The sequence below is a fragment of the Pelophylax lessonae genome (assembly GCF_965119305.1).
Source record: "Pelophylax lessonae genome assembly, chromosome: 5".
In the NCBI taxonomy this organism is placed as follows: Eukaryota; Metazoa; Chordata; class Amphibia; order Anura; family Ranidae; genus Pelophylax; species Pelophylax lessonae.
The window spans coordinates 557,955,807-557,975,676 of NC_138772.1; the positions used below are offsets into that span (position 1 = coordinate 557,955,807).

At 46.8% G+C, this 19,870-nt stretch overlaps 1 protein-coding gene across 1 annotated transcript in view; it reads left to right on the plus strand.

Annotated features, from left to right (window-relative positions):
- LOC309556172 (KAT8 regulatory NSL complex subunit 1-like) overlaps positions 1-15,091 on the plus strand; it is a 134,120-nt gene extending 119,029 nt beyond the window's left edge. Inside the window, exons 8-13 of the mRNA XM_082258532.1 lie at positions 1,328-1,485; positions 2,497-2,615; positions 6,835-6,886; positions 11,722-11,837; positions 11,948-12,203; positions 14,741-15,091. Coding sequence (XP_082114658.1) covers positions 1,328-1,485; positions 2,497-2,615; positions 6,835-6,886; positions 11,722-11,837; positions 11,948-12,203; positions 14,741-15,049 — 1,010 coding nt within the window. The 3' untranslated portion in view covers positions 15,050-15,091. The remainder of the gene's footprint in view (positions 1-1,327; positions 1,486-2,496; positions 2,616-6,834; positions 6,887-11,721; positions 11,838-11,947; positions 12,204-14,740) is intronic.
- The last annotated feature ends 4,779 nt before the right edge of the window (positions 15,092-19,870 follow it).

Consider the following 19,870-nt stretch of genomic DNA (forward strand, 5'->3'; position numbering starts at 1 on the left):
TTTTATGCCAAGTACAAAACTTAAATCTAGTTGTTAATGATTAGAAGAAAAAATGATCACAAATAAAGGGGCAAAGTTAATTAGGACTGAATAGGGTAAACCAAAGAATAATGGGAACATAATAATTTTTTAAAAATAACTTTAAAAATTAGTAGGGCCAAAGCGGTTTTGGACAGCGGGGGGACAGATGCTTCATCCATGCAGGTGAGTATAAATGTTTTTTTTTTTCATTCCCGAACTTCTATTTTAACTGGTCACATTGCTTTAACTGATATCATATGCGGGTCAAAGCTCATCTTTTATATCTATGGTTGAATAAGAGTAAATAAGTTTATATTTCACTATTAACTTTGTTCAGACAGGAGAAAACAATGTTGTTTTGTTTCTTTATTTCCCGTCTGATCAATGTTTATAAACAGTAAGGCTACGTTCACGTGTGGGCGGATCGCGGGCAGAATCACCGCGATCCGGAAATCATTGCAAATCGAGGGACGCCTGTGCAATGCCCGTAATTTGCAATGGCACCCCAAACGCTGTGCAATGTTGCCTGCGATTTCTGCCTGATCAAAATCGCAGGACACATTACGCCCAAAAAAGGTGCAAGAGCTTCTTTGGCAACATCGCACAGCGTTTGGGGTGCCATTGCAAATCACAGGCAACGCACAGGCGTCCCGCGATTTGCAATGATTTCCGGATTGCGGGCAGAATCGCGGTGATTCTGCCCGCGATCCGCTGCGCCCACATGTGAACGTAGCCTGACTATCTCCCATCTGATCAATGTTACTTTGTATCTCTCTCTATTTCCCATCTGAACAGTTTATAAACAATGTTACTTTGTATCTCTCCATCTCCTGTCTGATCAATGTTTATAAACAATGTTACTTTGTATCTCTATCTTCCATCTGATCAATGTTTATAAACAATGTTACTTTGTATCTCTTGTCATGTCTGAACATGGTTTATAAATTGTCAGATGGCCAGTTTTTTTTCGCGGCAGCAGTTCTTTTTGCACAGCAATCTCCGGCTGTCATTCTGACAGCTGGGATTTGTAAGCTGCTGTGGGGCAGGGGAGCTACACCTGTCCTGTGCACTTCCATTAGGATGCACAACTGGTTGAAGCCTAATTAACCAGTTATGTTGGGCATGCTTTCTACATCAGGAAGTCCCTGCATGTTCTCTGGGCTTTCCTGGACCCAGACTGGCTCTGCTGTGCTAATGAGTGGCTGATGACCTCATTTAGTGTTTCTCATTGGCAGGTATTTGGAGGATTATTGGCTGTAAAATTAAGTGCAGAATACCTGACCGGTACCTTTTTTTTTTCTTTCAGGGTCGATGTTCCGGGACGACAGGCAATACAAAGGAATGTCAGGTCCCAGCATTCATGTGTCCTCTGCAGTTACGCCAAGACCAAACCCAGCAGCTCACCAGCTTCCCTCTCTTACCGATACGCCCCCTTCTGTCAGTCAGCAGAACAGCGCATCAGCGGTGAGTAAATACTGCAGGAAATGTAGAATCACATTGTGACTTTTTATAGGAAAACCACAGAGTGTTGATGAAATCATTGTGAAGAATAGTTGGAATAGGGTTCTGCCTACAGTCAGAGTTCATCTTTGAAGAAATATGTGGGTGGAGTTGGCTTTTCAATGACTCTTTAACCACTTTCCAACTGCCTAACTTGGAAAATACGTTATTACTTTAAATACTTGGGGTTATGGCTGAACCTGATGCCATAACCCAGGTATTTTTAATTTTTTTTCCCTCTGGCACTGATCTTTCTCATAAAAATGCTCCGAGTGACACATTCGCCGCTGGCTCACTTTTAGAAGCGGCGGGAGGGGGGTTGTTACCTGTCCGATCGGTAGCTCCAGGAACCGATCTGGCACTGGCAGCAGCTGGACATAAAGATGAGCAAAGGAAAGATGGCCTCCACTCATCTTATTTCCTTAGGAGGACCCAAGCGACCTCATGAGATCCAGTTCTAGCCGCATGTAAACAAGGCCTTTTTGCTTTTTTGATTTTAAAATAATGCGTGTTTTTGATTTTTTGCGTTTAAGGGTAGAGGAGAGAGTTGGGGTCTTTTAGACCCCATAGCTCTCCATAAAGAGGACCTTTCATGCTGTATTATCGCAAGGGATGTTTACATTACTTGCAATAACAGTAAGGCTCAGTTCACCCTAGATGCAGTGTAAATTTGCTGCAAATCCACACCATCAAAATCGCAACCTGTACATACTAACCGATTGCAGAGGATTCGTTAACGACACACCCTGAAAACGGTTCATCGTGCGAATTGCAGAATCTGATCGCTTGGGTTAGAACACTTAAGATATCTGGTGCGAGCAAAGCCGTTGCTCCCAATTTGACAGGCAACCCTCGCATGGTGGTAGGTCATATAGTAGGTCATATAGAGTAGGTCATATAGTTATGCCCCTGTAAACGAGGCTTTAGTATGAGGATGGTGCTGTAAAAGTTTCTAACCATTGCATTTTATTTCAGGCTCTTAAACGGAAAAGGTTTGAGAACTCCTATGACATAGACAACATCGTCATTCCAATGTCTCTGGTGGCGGCTTCCCGTGTGGAGAAACTTCAGTACAAAGAGATCCTGACACCGAGGTACAGCCGAACACTGTGTGCCTAGGCCAAGCTCAGGTCCCAGCATTCATCTTGTCACCTGTAATAGTACAGCCGCACACTGTGTGCCTAGGCCAAGCTGAACTCGCTCTCATCCTGTCCCCTATAATAGTACAGCCGCACACTGTATGCCTAGGCCAAGCTGAACTCACTCTCATCCTGTCCCCTATAATAGTACAGCCGCACACTGTATGCCTAGGCCAAGCTGAACTCACTCTCATCCTGTCCCCTATAATAGTACAGCCGCACACTGTATGCCTAGGCCAAGCTGAACTCGCTCTCATCCTGTCCCCTATAATAGTACAGCCGCACACTGTATGCCTAGGCCAAGCTGAGCTCACTCTCATCCTGTCCCCTGTATTAGTACAGCCGCACACTGTATGCCTAGGCCAAGCTGAGCTCACTCTCATCCTGTCCCATATAATAGTACAGCCGCACACTGTGTGCCTAGACCAAGCTGAGCTGTAATAGGTTAGGCAGGTTATCTATCAGCTCTAGTACTAGTTATTTATGTTCTACAATGTTACGTTTTTGTAGCTTGCCCAACCCACTTCCTCAGTTCGGAGTGTCAGTACCCCTCCCCCACTCGTATGTATATCCTCACAGGTAGCACACACCTAAAGTGTTCACCTTTTACAGAAAAGGTGAGTGACCGCCACTGTACTCCCTTCTCACCACCCCAGTCCCGGCGGTTGCTGAGCTGTCAGCCAGTACAGAGATTTAAAATCCCTGCTCATCCCCCTCTTCTCTGTGTAGGGCTTTCAGGACAGACCAGAGCGATTCTGATTGGTCAGTGCCTGCACAGTGAATTGCTCTGATCATCCCAGAAGTGCTGCAGAGAGTAGAGCAGAGGTTTGAAATCACTGGACCAGGTGCTGACGGCTCAGCATTCCCAGAGGGGAAGTTAAACGAGGACCCGTGGGGGGGGGGGGGGGGTAGCTGTGTACAGTGTTCATTTTCTACTCTTTTTTTTTTTTTTTGGAAAGGTGAGCACTCCAATCCAATTACCATGGAGAGGCGGATATTGTTTGTCCAAGAACAGGATGGATTTGAGAGTTGTGCAACCAACCTGTTCTGGTTACATAACTCAATTCTGTGTGTAAGAAAGTCTGCATTGCAGAACACGTCCGGCTTAAAGTGGTTCTAAAGGCAGAAAGTTATTTTTACTGTAATGCATTCTATGCATTAAAGCAGAACTAATGTCCTGTAAATAACTGAGCTGACTGGCTTTTATTAAAGAATAGACGTGCACCGTCTCTGCTGCAATAAAATGCCTCTACCTGCCTGCTTGCTGTCTCCTCCGGCACTGTAAACTAAGCTGTGCATGCGCAGTTCAGCTTACAGTGCTGGGCCGGTCTCCTAACTCTCTAACGGTTACCTGTTTAAAGTTAGAGGAGGTTTTCTGCTAGAATTTATCTCACTCGGACAATCGCGGCGATACCTCACATGCATGATTTGAACACCATTTACATTTGCGGGTTGCGACTTGTGTATGCATTTTCTTTGGTGCTCGAGCACACGACCGCTTTAAGTTTTTTTTTTTTTTTTTTTTCCCCCTGTTACTTAAAAAAAATATATATAGAAATCTGATCACTTTTATTGCTGTCACAAGAAATGTAAACATCCCCTGTTACAGTAATAGGAAGTGAGAGGTACTCTTTATGGAGGGATCTGGGGTCAAAATCATTTTTGAATACTGACTTTTTTTTTTCTTTTTTAAATTGGCGCCATTGGCAGCCGAGTAAACCGGAACTGATGTGGCGTCTCTTCCAGGTTATTTCATCGGAGACCCAATCTAAACCAAATCTGGCTTCGTTCAGGATTGTCCAGCCGGCAGACGTGACTGGTTCCTTGGGTCTCCCGGTGGCTGGTTCCTTGGGTCTCCCGGTGGCTGGTTCCTTGGGTCTCCCGGTGGCTGGTTCCTTGGGCCGAGCAGCGTGGGATGGGAGACTTGGGCCGAGCAGCGTGGGATGGGAGACTTGGGCCGAGCAGCGTGGGATGGGAGACTTGGGCCGAGCAGCGTGGGATGGGAGACTTGGGCCGAGCAGCGTGGGATGGGAGACTTGGGCCGAGCAGCGTGGGATGGGAGACTTGGGCCGAGCAGCGTGGGATGGGAGACTTGGGCCGAGCAGCGTGGGATGGGAGACTTGGGCCGAGCAGCGTGGGTTGGGAGACTTGGGCCGAGCAGCGTGGGGAGGGGGAGAAATGACACAATGTCCCCTCCCGCTCCCTGTGATAACGGCCGAGTGGCTGTTGAGCCGCATCGGTTGTAATCATTGGAAAGCCGACCGCGGGCTCCACCCCCGTACAACCACTTGTTCAAGCCGACGTACAGGTACGTTGGTTTGCAGGAAGCAGTTAAAGTGTTACTAAACCCAGTTCCTGCATTCACTATATCTCCCTCAGAACATGGAAAGGCAATTATTTTAGTAAATATGAACTGATAAAAACCTTTTCTCATCAGCAGTATATAGCAGTCTTGTGACTTCTGTCATTGTCTGCTTAAAGAGGAAGTAAACTTCCTTTCCTGACTTCTACCTATAGCTAAGCCTATAAAAAGGCTTACCTATAGGTAGTATAAATCTCTACTTATCGTGCAGCATTTAGGAGATATTTAATGTACATGCAGCCAGTGACATCACTGCCACATGTGCTCAGAAGGAACAGCCACCCATGTCTTTCTTTCCAAGCCTTGTGCCGTGAACAGGGGCTCCCGCACATGCATATGGTAGTGACGTCATAGCGGCTCCGGCCAGTCGGAGCCGAAGTCCGCAAGACTGGGTGAAGATGGATACTAGCACATTATGACTTTACCGGGCAAAAAAAAAAGGCCAGCGGTATACAACGGCTTTCAAGCTTGAAGGAGGAGTTTTCATTCTGTCCTGATTGTCCTATGAAGATGCAGGACCCCTGACCCCCTGTCTGGACAGTGCTGATTGCAGATCACATGCACCCTCCCCAAAAAAAAAAACCCTTAGCAATACACACCAAACTGAGCATGTGCAGAGTGCCCCCTAGCCTCTGTTCTATCAGGATATGGTTTGGGAAACTATGGAAGAAGGGGAGGATCAAACAGCCTTTTTACAAAATGCAAAGGATTAAAGGTTCCACAGTGAGTATAACAAGCATGCTTTACTGCACATGCATACTGATTTTTACTGTTGTGGGTTTAGGTGTAAAAAAAAAAAAAAAAAACCCTGAAAATAGCTCCCTCTTGAGCCCCCCTTAAAGTGGATGCAAACCCTCAAATATACTCAGTGAAGAGAACAGCCTCAGATGATACTCGGAGATTAAACAAGTCCCCTTACATGTTTTACCTGTATATCTGCTGTCTTCAGCTTTCTATATTCTTTAGATATATGCTTTATATATTCTGTTTCAGCAGTGGGAGGGGAGTCTGGGTATACACTGTGAGCTGATTGGAGGAAAGGCGGCGACCCCCCCTCCACATAGGCAGAGGAATGAAGACACTTGCAGGTCAGCTCTCTGCTTATCCAAGTTCCCTCCCCGACACAAATTTCCAGCTGCTTCTATCTCCTGTGTGGGAGAGCTTGTAAGAAGTTAGCAGCAGCAAGACACAGAACTTAGTGCTTTGAAGAGAGATAAGTAAACTCTATAGATGTGTGGCCTGGTCGGATTTCATGAATGAGGTTTACATCCACTTTACTTACCTGAGCGCGATCTCGATTCAGCGATGTGCGCAAGAGCATAGGCTCTCTCGCGCTCTCTCTTTCCTCATTGGCTCAGTCGCAGCTGCGGGAGCCATTGGTTCCTACTGCTGTCAGTCACAGCTAGTGACGAGGGAGCAGGGGGCGGATTGGAGAACACGCAGCTGGCTCAGAAATGACCACACACAAGTAAGAGCCCCCATAGCAAGCGGCTTGCTATAGGGGATCCAGGAGCGCCGGCGGAGGACCCGGGTAGAGGAGGATCAGGGCTGCACTGTCACAAACCATGGCACAGAGCAGGGAAAAACATGTTTGATTCTTCTAAAAGTTTTTTGCCTTTAGAATCATTTTATTGTGACTACTTTGAACTATGGGGTGACCCTGATAAATGAGAACCTTCAGACCTAGCCGTCTCTCCTCTGTCTGCAGCATTTCTTCTGATTTCGGGGTATTTAGAGAATTCTTATATAAAATGTTTGGTGGTAAAGCTGGAACATTTTTTTAAAAGGAAAATGTATTTATTTTTTTTCCAGTTGGCGAGTGCTGGATTCTTCAGAGAAAGATCTGCTGGATGTGGATCCACAGGTGAGCTGCCCACCCTGCCTCCTATTGGCTGCAAACATTTTCCATTGTCCAACCAAGTTTAGTTTGCAATAGAAGTCCTTGTCACTAACTGAGTGTGACTCCATGTCACAGAAAATGGTATTAACCAATCAGTGTCCTTCCTAGAGAGCAAATCACAAGAGAGAAACAACCAGAGGCCACTGGGTGGTTCTGTGGATACTCGTTGGCTATACCAGTATAACAAGTGCCAAATTCTGCTTGGACCGCAATCCACGCAACTCTTAGCTGTCATTCACACTAAATGCAGCACGATTTTAGGTGAGACTCTCCTGACATCTATTGCCTCGTTTCCACTGAGCGGAACGGTTCGGGTCGGTACAGTTTGGGAGGGTTAGAATGGTCCGGTCTATTCAGGTGAGCGTTTCCACTGCAAGTCGGGCCACCAGGGACCTTGCGGGGTTTACACCAAACGAGGTGTTTGTTTTGCTCTTTCATTTGACGTGAGCATTGACATTTTCCTGTCCGCCAATCAGTGGAATCTATTGTGTGACGCCAGTAGCTCCGCCCTAACCGTACCGTACCATTTCCTATGGCCCTACATCTGAAGCAGGACCAGGAATGGTGCGGTTTGGTTCGGTTGTATGGGCCACTTTCATAATGGAAACACCCAAAATAGCGTACCGTACCGAACCGATCCGCTCAGTGGAAACGAGGCATATGTGACTTCATGCACAGATGTCTATGCAAGTCACACCTGAAACTGCAAAAAATAATGCAGGAACCTTTTTTTCAAATCAGTGCTGCGTCGCAAAGTCTGTTGCGCTGATTTGAACAGGTCCATTGCAGACAATAGGCTGCGGCTTGTCATGTGATTTGGAATTTGCAAGTCGAACCATTGTGAACAGTGGCTTAACCAGTTCTGGACCGCCAAATGCAGATATACTGCTGCAGGACGGCCCTCCTGCACGAAATGACGTACCTGTACGTAATTTTGTGCACTGGGTCTAGGGCGGGTACGTGCGCCTCCGGCGACCCGCTCCTGCTGTGGTTGAAAAACTTCGGGAGCCAATCAGCGGTTCCGGCAGACCCGCAGTTCCCTGGCACCCGACTGTCGTTCTTGGGAGAGGCAGATCAGCCTTTCTGTGATAGGGAAAGATGGAGGTCTTGTGATCTCTTCCTCCCCAGTCAAAGCACCTCCCCCCTAGGGACACATTTAACCCTGATGTTAATCCCTTCCCTGCCAGTGTCATTAAATAGTGACAGTGCATATTTTTTAGCACTAATTACTGTATTGGTGTCACTGATCCCCAAAACCTGTCACCTAGTGTCAGATTTTTCTTCCGCAATGTCGCACTCCCGCTAAGTTACTGATCGCCGCCATTACTAGTTAAAAAAAAAAAGGCCATAAATCTATCCCATAGTATATAGACGATATAAATTTTGAGCTTATTGTGATTTTTTTTTTTTTATCAAAAACTTGTAGCAGAATACATATTGGTCTGAGTTGATGAAGAAATTTGATTTTTCCTCTTTCGTACCACGCTCCATAAATCATAACTAGTGGGTTATATTACTTCCTCCAGGAGTAGGACTAGGCAGAACAAAAAACACCTGGCTACACCCATAGGCTGCCCTCAGCTGGTATATAACCCCCCCTCTCTGCTCTAGGTAATCAGTTTTAATCTGTCTAGTCAGGAGTAAGGACCTAGGCTCCCGGCTGAGATCTCTGGTCCTAGCAGTTTTTTTTTCTCCTTCCTTTATATCTTTTTTTTTTTTTTTTTGTTTCTCTCGGTTGATCTACAATCAACTGCCAGGCTGGGCGACGAGCTGGATAATCAGGATCCAGTGGTTCCCCCCTGCCCAGCCAGCGAGCACATGCAGACTGCAGCTATGCGCTAGGTCGGCCGCAACGTAGCCTCATGGACAGAGGCTAACCCGTGACTTAAATGTCTCGCAGGGTTACATACAATCAGGCTTGGGTCTGAGTCGCAGCGGTCCCTTGGCCTACAGCTCCCCTACTTTGGTGAGGAGGATTCTGTCTGGAGCGCTGCCCGCTCCATGAAAAGGTAAGTACAGTCCCCCCTCTCCCCTTTTGGTGTTTTTTTTTTTTTTTTTTTTTTTTTGTGGTGGGGGGGGGGGGGGGGGGGGAGAGAGTACCTTTCTGCCATAGTCTAGGAAAGGAGCCTCCTGTCCGAACTCTCCAAGGTCCCCCCTATCCCTGTCCAAGCAATTGATTTGCTTAGGTGTGATTCTAATTCTGACCAGGGTGGTCCTTCCGCTGGACAATCTTCAGGAACCACAGGCTGTGATTCACCGGCTACTGTAACACAGACAGTTCTCTCCCCCATTTTGCATACAGGATCTGAGTCTGGTGGTATCCACCTTCAAGACAGTTCTGTTTGCACAGTCTTACATGCAGGTTTGACTCCACAGGAGGATACCGAGTTTTGTGGCAAGCTCATGGGTTCCTTTGGCAGACACCACAGGCGTCAAAGGGCCACGGTAAGGCCAGTATCCTCCTCGGCTCAGGCTTCTTCAGCAATTCCTGCGAGCAACCAAGGGCGAGAATCTTCCAGTCAGTCTGGGGGCTTCCTCTCAGGGAAGACCAGTTGTCCCAAGGGCTGATCTACCATCCTGCTTTACAGTCGCTGGTTTTAATGGCTTAGCTATTGAAAGCCATGTACTGAAGGATAAAGGTCTGTCTGGATCAGTGATCCCTGCTATGGTCAAGGTGAGGAAGTCGTCTTCCAGCAGTATATACCAATGTACGTGGAAATTGTGCATTTCTTGGTGTGAGTTGATTGGCGCTCATCCTCGATCCTTTTATGTGGCTCAGATCTTAACCTTTCTTCAACAGGGCGTTGATCAGAACTTGGCCTTGAGTACCATCAAGGGCCAGATGTCTGCCCTGGCAATCTTTCAGCAACCCATGGCCACGCACTCTTTTTAGTTCGTACCTTCATTTAGGAGGTTCGACATGTGGCTCCACCTGTACGGTCTCTCTTGCGGCCATGGGATTTAAATTTAGTACTTTCGGCTCTCCAGAAACCTCCATTTGAGAATATTCGGGAGATTCCCTTGCCTACATTATCCCAGAAGGTGACAGTCTTGGTGGCTATTACCTCGGCCCGAGGGTATCGGTTTGGTGGCATTATCCTGTCGCAGTCCCTATTTGGTGGTCCATAGGGATAAAGTAGTTCTTTGTCACTAAATTCCATTTGAATGAGGACATTGTGTTGCCTTCCTTGTCTCAAGCTGGCTCATCCCAAGGAATTTGTTTTGCATACCTTGGCTGTGCTTTGTGCGATTCGGGTGTATCTGGCAGCTACTGAGTCCTTTTTGAAGGTCAAACTCGCCTTTTGTGGTTACAAACGGACCAAGAAAAGGGCTTGCCTCTTCTGCTACCCTCTCCAGATGGATCAGACGGTGACTCAGGCCTATTCCATTAAAGGTCAGGTTCCACCTTTCCCTACCACGGCGCATTCTACTCGGACGCTGAGTACTTCTTGGGCCTTCCGTTATGCATCAATATCGCAAGTTTGCAAGCGGCCACTTGGTCGTCTGTGTGTACCTTCACAAAATTCTATAAGGTAGATACTTGGGCATCTGCGGCTGCTTCTTTTGGCCACATAGTTTTGCTGGCTGCTGTTTTAAGAGGGGCTGTTCCCTCTTGAGGGGTGTTTATTTTAAACTTTTATTTTTCGGACGGGGCTCCTGTGACCCGGTTAAGGCTCCTGTGTCCTGGTTAGGGGCTCTTATGTTTAGCCTTGGGTTATTTTCCCCACCCCTCATTTTCCTTTTGGCACTGCTTTTGAACGTCCCAGCAGTATTTTTTACGGAGCGCGGTGTCCGTCAATGAACGTAAAATCCATTTCTCGGAGTTCGACGGACACAGCGCCCCTCCCTCTATGGAGTTCTGATACTTCTAATTCTGCTTGCTACTAAACTGATTACCTAGAACCGAGGGGGGTTATATACCAGCTGAGGACGGCCCATGGGCGTAGCCAGGTGTTTTTTGTTCTGCCTAGTCCTATTTCTGGAGGAGGCAATATAACCCACTAGTTATGATTTATGGAGTGCTGTGTCCGTCGTACTCGGAGAAAAGGATTTTACAGGAAGTACAAAAATCCAATTTTTTCTTACGTTTTATTATTGGAAAATTATATAACAAAAAGTTAGATCCCCCAAAAATTGTCAGTGGATTTTTTTGTTTATAGTGCAAAAAAAAAAAAAAAACCCGCACAGGTGATTAAAAAACACCAACAGAGAGCTCTATTTGTGGGGGAAAAAAAGGACGTTTATTTGGGTCCGTTAAATTAACGCAGTGCAGTATCGCAAAAAAAATGGCCTGGTCATGAAGGTGCATTCTATGCATTAAGATAAAAAGCCTTCTGTGAGTAGCAGCCCCCCTCGGCACCCTCTAATACTTACCTGAGCCCCATCTCTCTCCAGAAATGTCCACGAGTCCCTCAGCCGTCCGGACTCTCCTCCCTGATTGTCTGAGACACCGCCGTGGTGCCATTGGCTCCCGCGGCTGTCAGCCAATCAGGAAGCCGTGTCAACGGTCACAACGAAACGCTGGAGGACTTTGTTTTCAGGTAAGTCTTCCATAATGTGCTAGTATGCGATGCATACTTGCACGTTACGCTCTTAACTTGCAGGGAGAAGGTTTTTTTTTTTTTTGTGGTTTACTACTGCTTTAAAGCATTACTTTAAATATATATGCGGTCAGCAAGTGGTTAATGACCGTTGTGGATGGATTTCTGTAGTGAGACTGCTGACCCCACTCTGATATGGCAGTTAAGGTTTGCGAGTTCAGTGTCAGAATTTGTATATATTGGCTCTGTATTTTTCAGCTGGAAGATTTGTCTGATGATGTGTATCAAGACCGACACAGCAAATTTGAGGAGCTGGAACGTTCCCGGTGGGATTCATGGACAACTTCTGCTGTGCCCCAGCGACGAGGGAGCAGGTATGTGCTAATCTTGTGTTGGAGTTCAGAGCTAGAGACTGCTTTATGACAATGTTCTACCTCAGAGGAGCAAAAACTAGGCATTGTTACTACTTTTTTATTTTTTACAGATCATCCAACAAATCAGATGGTCGTTGGACACCACAGCCTCCGAACAGCCAGGGATCATCTCAGCAGATGCCCTCCCCAGACATCCGATTCCAAAGCCTTAACGACGTCCCACTTTCCCTGTCATCTGCTGCAGCCGACAACCCAGAGCCTTACAGCACTGTCCAATGCCTGTCTGTCCACAGCCGGACCCGAGTGCTCTCCTGGAGCGAAGATACTAGATCTTCCACCCCTGAGATGCCAGATGAAGAAGAACAGGTTTGTTGAGATCTTCACCCTTACACATCACCTAGGCTCTCAATTTTCTTGTTCCCCTGTTAGGCCTTGTTCACAGGGGAGTACTACAGCATATGCCCATCTGAGGGCTGGAGGGATGTACAGGTTCTCGATCACTCCCATGCAGGCAGTCCCATTCATTTCAGTTTAGTCTCCTTTAATTTTTCACTGGGCCATGGGTAAGGGGGTACCACCAATCCTGTACAGGGCCCAGGCCAGCAGGGGAGCCCAGGCAGCTGAGTGAATTGGATGTGGGCAAAGAGGGTGATCGGTACGGTGGGGGGTCTGACAATTTACTAGAAACAATCCCTTGTATGGTTCTCTCTGCCACACCGATTACCCTTCTTGTGCACCATACATTTCCCCCTGCTGCCCAGCTCCCCTACTCCCACAGTGCTACCGGCTTCCCTCCTCTACTTCCCACTGGCAACTACTAGCACACAAATGGACCTTTCAAGTTTGAGAGTGGGGGAAGGTTCCGGTAAAAATGCCATATTTACCAGCCATTTCCTTTCCTGAATGAACACAGAGCGATCGGTACCTATCACTCACTGTGTTCATTCATAACTGAAGCACTGGCTGTATGGGCCCTGTGTTTTCTAACAGCAGCCCTGGCTGCCCAGACACAGCCGCTGCTCCCAATGTTATTATAATACCGGATTTATATAGCGCCAACAGTTTATGCAGCGCTTTACAATATAAAGGGGGACAATAAAGTTACAATACAATAAAATACGTGGATTTAGAGGGTCCTGCTCAGAGGAGCTTACAATCTAAAATAGGGTGGGGCAGGTGGTACATTCTGTGGGGAATGAGCTGATGGAAAAGAGGTCAAAGATTAGTTGGAGGTGTGATGGGCTTCTCTGAAGAGTTTTCAGGGATCGCCTGAAGGCGGCTGTAGTAGGAGTGGGATGTGAATCTCAGTCTGCATTTGGGGCCGTACACTCTCATGGCTGTTTGAATTTGTGCAGTGGCTGCATCCCAACTGAAATGAATGGGGGTGCACTAAACACCTGGGTATCCTCGTGCAGCTAAGCACGGCCCTCACATGGATGGTGCGCTATGGTACGGTCACGTCAGCAAGGCCTTAGCTGGCTTATAGCAGCCAAAATGCAGAATTGTGTGTTTGGTGTACCACCGCCACCTAGATACTGATCCCTACTCTGAACCTGAAATCCTGACTTTGTCTAATTTCTCTAGAGGTCCCCTCAAGTTTCTAAAGCCATTAAAATGTCTTAAAGAAGACAGTATGCTCATTGGCATCCCTTGTGTCCTACCCTCTGGTTCTTCCAGCGCTGCCCCCTATGGAAGCCTCGGTGGCATTTATCACTCCTGAGAGTGTTATACGCTTTCCTCTCCTCTGCCATGGGCTGTGGCTGCATTCTCCAACCCTTATGTAACTGCTGAATCAGCTTCAGCCGATGTCATTCCACAGGAGTTCTCTTGGGACACGGAAGCCTCCTGTAGGAATGTCTGACATCCCTACATACTCCATGACTACTGTGGGCGGTCAGCACTCTTGGGGACAACCCAAAATTTGGGATTTTCTTTTACTTTTTCACGTTAACTTTTAATGGTAATAAGCAGGACAATTAGAGAGGTAAAATCTCTTTAACAGGGTCACAGACGGCAATAAAAACTGACTGGTTCTAATCCCTCCCAACTGTCCAACATTACATAAAGTTTTACATTTAGTAATACTTAAAATAACATGCAGGGCTTTTGATATTAAAATCCACAAAAAATCAATTGTGGAGTAAAAGTTCATAAGAAGTCCACACACATATGAATGAAGAGGGAATCCCAGGAACAGACAGATTAAAAATTGTAATTTGTGAATCCAGAAGCCACCACCAGCAAACACCAGGTGTCCAAGCCTCTTACCTGATCTGACAGACCCCCATTACAGAGATCAGTCAAGCGTGCCCAATAAACAATCACTCATGTGGAGCCGATCCCAGATCCAAACATCTTCCAAATCAGGCAGGCCAGTCTCAGTGAATGACAGACCTTAGATCAGAGATATAAAGGGAGACTCCTCATGGTATAGTACATCAGACTAAGGTTTTTATTGAAAGTAAAATTGGCCACTTAAACATTATTCAGTAAAACACAGCATGGAACGATATGTATGCAGATCAGTAGCTCTGGACTCCAAAAAGATGGCCGCCGGATCCTCCTCAGCAACAAGCACCATGCCAGCCAAGCTCCCCCTACATGTTTCGTTTTACACAAACGTCATCAGGGGTTTATTATTTAGTAATACTTGTTGGGGTAGCATTCACTTTATTTAGTAATCCAGACCCCTTCTTTGTAGGACAAGGAAAGCTGCCATATGTACAATGTTCTAAATGTATGGAGAAGCCTTTTCTGTTCATTTGGAAGTAAAGTTGTTTTGTTTTTTTTGCTTTTAATTTTTGTTTGTCTTTTTTTTTTTTTTTATTTGCTCAGACATGTAGATGAACGAATTCAGTTGATTTGCTGCACTCTCAGATCATGGTTCTTGTTTTCTTCTGCAGATTGTTCCGCCGTGGGAACCGCGTGATTTTCCTCTCTCGGACAGAGACTGCCGCGCTCTCCAGAACTCACCTGGAACACCGAGCAGAGGCAGGACCAAGCCGCCCCTGGACGTTTCCTGGCCGACGTCGAGCAAGCCTGGCGCATGGACTGAAAGCGTAGACTCTGGCATGTCAACAGAAATCCTCACCCCAGCCTCCAAAGAGCCTCCCCTACCCAATAGCATTTCAGTAGTTCGAGTCCGAGCCCACAGCGGCGACAAAATAGCAAGCCTGGAATACTTTCCACCCAGGCCGGTGAACAAGAGATGAGAGGTCCTATATTTTTTTTTTTTTTTTTCTTTTTCTTTTTTTTTATCACCGGATGTGTGAGCAGAGAACACAAATCCATATACTTTATTTCAGTATCAAGTGCTTGGCTGGCTTGCAGACCCAAGTGGAGCATTAGGGTGCACCATGATGTAGGGGGTCCTGGGCTCAGCAGCACGCTGAAGTGAGAAGCCTGCGAGTGGTACAGCACACAGCAACATGCTGAAAGTCAGTCTGGACCGCAGGAGGGTCTCCATAATGTGGAGGACCCCAATTTCCTGTGGTCTCCTGGTAGCTGCCAAGGCAGTGCAGGTACATGGAGCCGGCTCACGTGTAGCTGGTTAAAAGAGGTGAAAGATTGGTAAAAAAAAAAATTACAGAGCATTCTAATCAGGAAAAAAATGAATAAAAGTCGGGGAGGGGGGGAAATAATCAGGTTTAGACCCTCGACGTTCCGAGGAGAGAGAGCTTTGCAGCGTCAGAGGCTTCTGTGGCTGAGGTGGCCAGATGCTGTTCAGGTGTCTCCATTTCATGTCCCAGTCCTGAGTTTCTATCCTACTTGTTAATCACTGTGTATCGGTGGCAGGAGGAGAATGCCACGTCCCGGTGTTTGTCACGTCACCCACACAACTTTGCTTGCATCACTCACCGCAGTGGATGGCCCGGAAACCTTGTGTAGAATTGTCAGGTCTGTCTGTGCAGAGGTTGTGGTCTCAGAAAAGTTACAGCCGATCTCCTCCTCATCCTCCTTCCTGTCCCCGGGAACAAAGATGCTGTAATTATTTAATAAATGGGGGGGAAAAAAAAGTGACTCCTATATGAGAATAGCCTGGTGTATATGGATATATGGAATTAGACTAAAAAAAATAAAAATAAATTCTAAATCCTATTAGATAACCTGGTGCTTGTCTTGGTTTTGTATGTTTAAATGTCATAAAAAAAAAAGTGGTCGCATGGTAGCGTGCCATCGTTACAAGTCAGATGTTTTAAATGCACATTATAATTTAGATCTTGCTGGGTTTTGTCTGATGTTTACTACAGTTCAAAATATTAACAATGTATATACAATGTAAAGCTTGTTACAATTAACCACCTGCTGACTGCGCTATAGCCGAACGAAGGCTACAGCGCAGCCAGTCAGTTCTGGGAGGGCGTCATATGACGTCCAGTGATCGCGCCCACTACTGTGTTCTCCGGACACTGCTGATCAGATTGAGATAATGAGCCAATTAGTAGTTTATTACCACGTGATCAGCTTTGTCCAATCACAGCTGATCACAATGTAAACAGAAGCAGGTTATCGGCATTCCTTTCCTTGCGCTGACAGCACGAGGAGAGGAGAGCCGATAACTGGCTTGTGTAAAAGGGACATGTACACTGATAATCGGGGTACTCCCACCAGTGTTGCCTATCAGTGCCTCATCAGTGAAGTAGAAAAATTACCTGTTTGCAAAATTTTATAACCAAGTTTATTTCATTTAATTTTTTTATTTTCACTTTCAGATTTTTCTTTTGTTAGGCGAAAAATAAAAACCCCAGTGGTGATTGCCACCAAAAGAAAACTCGATTTGTGTGAACAAAATTAAAAAGAAAAAAAAATCATATGGGTACAGTGTTGCATGACCGCAATTGTCAATTAAAGTGGGACAGCGCTGCAAGCTGAAAAGTGGTCTGGGCAGGAAGGGGGTAAAAGTTCCCGATAGGCAAGTGGTTGAAGTTTGGGGGTTGCAAAAAAAAAATTATACGTGCTACACCTATGCTGCAGCTGTCCTATGTCGGCTCTAAGACTTTGAATGGAGTAATCAGCAGTCTTGTTATCGCAGTTCTGTCTGCTCAGAGCAGGGAGAGGTGACTGTAAGTCACTGCTCTCCGCCTCCAGCGCTCACTGGAGCACCGAGCTGCTTCAGGCTCTCGGCTGCGTGCTGAGAGGTGCAGCCAGCTGGCAATCAAGAATATGGTCGGGATCCTTCCAGAGCCCCTGCAGTGGCTCAGGGGACATCTAACGGCGAGGAGATGGCCCACTATCAACTGACTCCTGTGACCCACAAGGAAAGTATGACCTAAAAAGTTTTGCCCTTCTAAAATCTCGCAAACAAAGGAAATGACACCCTGGGGGATACCTCAACCGACTCACTGCCTTTTAAGAGCTCTAAAAGCCGGCAAGTGGAGGTGGGCATTTGAGTCCTGTGATTGGCTGTCATTTGATCGGACAGCTCCCGATCTCAAGTATGCATTAGGAACTTTGTAATCCTTGCCAGCTACTGGGGCTCTCAGCATGGTAAGTTGTAAACACAGGGCCGCATATACACTATATTACCAAAAGTATTGGGACGCCTGCCTTTACACACACACGTGAACTTTAATGGCATCCTAGTCTTGGTCCGTAGGGTTCAATATTGGCTCCACCCTTTGCAGCTATAACAGCTTCAAATCTTCTGGGAAGGCTGTCCACAAGGCTTAGGAGTATGTCTATGGGAATGTTTGTCCATTCTTCCAGAAGTGCATATGTGAGGTCAGGCACTGATGGACCAGAAGGCCTGGCTCACAGTCTCCACTCTAATTCATCCCAAAGATGTTCTATCAGGTTGAGGTCAGGACTCTGTACAATCAAGTTTCTCCACCCCTAAACTTGCTCATCCATGTCTTTATGGACCTTGCTTTGTGCACTGGTCCAAATCATTTGGTGGAGGGGGGATTATGGTGCGGGGTTGTTTTTCAAGGGTTGGGCTTGGCCCCTTATTTCCAGTGAAGAGAACTCTTAAGGTGTCATCATACCAAGACAATTTAATCCTCCCAATTTTGTGGGAGGGGTTTGGGGATGGCCCCTTCCTGTTCCAACATGACTGCGCATCAGTGCACAAAGCAAGGTCCATAAAGACATGAATGAGCGAGTTTAGGTTGAAGGAACTTGACTGGCCTGCACAGTCTTGACCTCAACCTGATGGAACACCTATGGGATGAATTGGAGCGCAGACTGCGAGCCAGGCCTTCTCATGCAACATTAGTGCCTGACTTCACAAATGTAATCTGAAAGAAGTGTCCCAGACACACTCCTAAACCTTGTGCACGGCCTTCCCAGAAGAGTTGAAGCTGTTATAGCTGAAAAGGGTGGGCCAACTCAAAATTGAACCCTATGGACTAAGACTGGGATTCCATTAACCACTTTAAGACCAGGCTTTTTTCTGACGTGTTGCTTACAAGTTAAAATCTGTATTTAATCTTTGTTCATTGACAGGCAAAGCTCCTGTCATTCTTGACCATTGGGTTATGCTGACCTCTACAGGAGTAGGACACTAGGCAGAAAAATCTTCTGGCTACACCCATGGGCAGTCCCAGGAGGTATACTTCCTCTCTGCTATAGATGCTCAGTTTTTTTCTGCCTAGTCAGGAGTAAGGACCTAGTTCCTTGCTGGGATCTTTGGTAATGGCAATTTTTTTTTAGATAGGAAATATTTCCCCCCTGGATTTCTGTCGTTCATTGACAGACGCAATTCCTGATGCATATCAGTAGAGTTATACTGCCCCCTACAGGAGTAGGACACTAGACAGAAAAATAGTACTGGCTACGCCTATGGGCAGTCCCGAAGGGTACACCATCTCTTTTCCTGCATAGGATGTCAGTTTTAATCTGCCTAGTAAGGAGTAAGGACCTAGTTCCTTGCTGGGATCTTTGGTCCTGGCATAAGTGTTTTTTTTTTTTTTTATGTAAATAGTTTTTATTAGCTAGCGTTTTTCTCCTGAAAGTGCGTCCTCACCCGCATTTGGGGTGGGGGGACATCTTTGCCGGTTCTCAGACCTGCGGCTGGCCCAGATCCCAGACAGCTGAGTTCAGGGGTCATGCGGTCCAGTTGCAAGATCGAGTTTCGATCCGTTTCTCTGGTAAGGTTTTCCCTTCCAATGTACGGCTGTCCCCGGATCGCTTGCTGGCCCTCTATGGGGCAGTACAGGATCTGGTTCAACAAGGCTGGACCTAATGGCCCTGGATGGTTCCATGCAAATCAAAAATTCAAGCTGGTATCTGTTCGCACAATGGTGGCTTCCCTACATCAGGAGGATTCCTGGCCATAGACATCGAAGATGCCTACCTTCACATCCCGTTATGTGCAGGCCACAAACGGGTTCTCCGTTTTTGCTGTAGTTTGGATCACTATCAGTTTGTGGCGTTACCCTTTGGTCCCGCCTCTGCTCCTCGGGTCTTCACACGGTGTTGGCTCCGGTCCTGGTGCTGTTGCAACAGCGGGGTATATCGGTCCTGGGTTCCTGGCCGATCTGCTTCTCCGTGCGGAGTCCCCTACGGTGCTGACGATGAGTTTGGAATTCACCATGAGAATTTTGGAGGAGTTCGGGTGGGTTCTGAACCTTCAGAAGTCGTCCTTGGTTCCTTCCATGAGACTGGACTATCTGGGCCTGACTTTGGACTCGTCCTCAGCCAGGGATTCTCCCTCTGGAAAAACTCTTGAAACTTCAGACTGCCGTTCAGCTGTTGCTTTCCAGCACAAGGTCGTCCCTTCGAACCTTCATGAAAGTTCTGGGACTGACGGTGTTTTTTAAGGCGGTCCCTTTCGCTCCATCCCTTACGGGGATTCTCCAGAAGTCAATCCTTCTCAAATGGAACTAGAATCCAAACTCTCTGGACAATTAGGTCCAGCAGGGCCAGGTGACCAGGGAGTCCCTGATCTGGTGGCTTCAGTCCCCGATGCCCAAGCAGGAAATCCTTCCTCCCCTTATACTTGTCAATTGTCACCACGGATGCAAGCCTGTCCAGGTGGGGAGGAGTCCTCTGCTCAGGGAGTATGGTCCCTGGAGGAAACCAGGCTATCGATC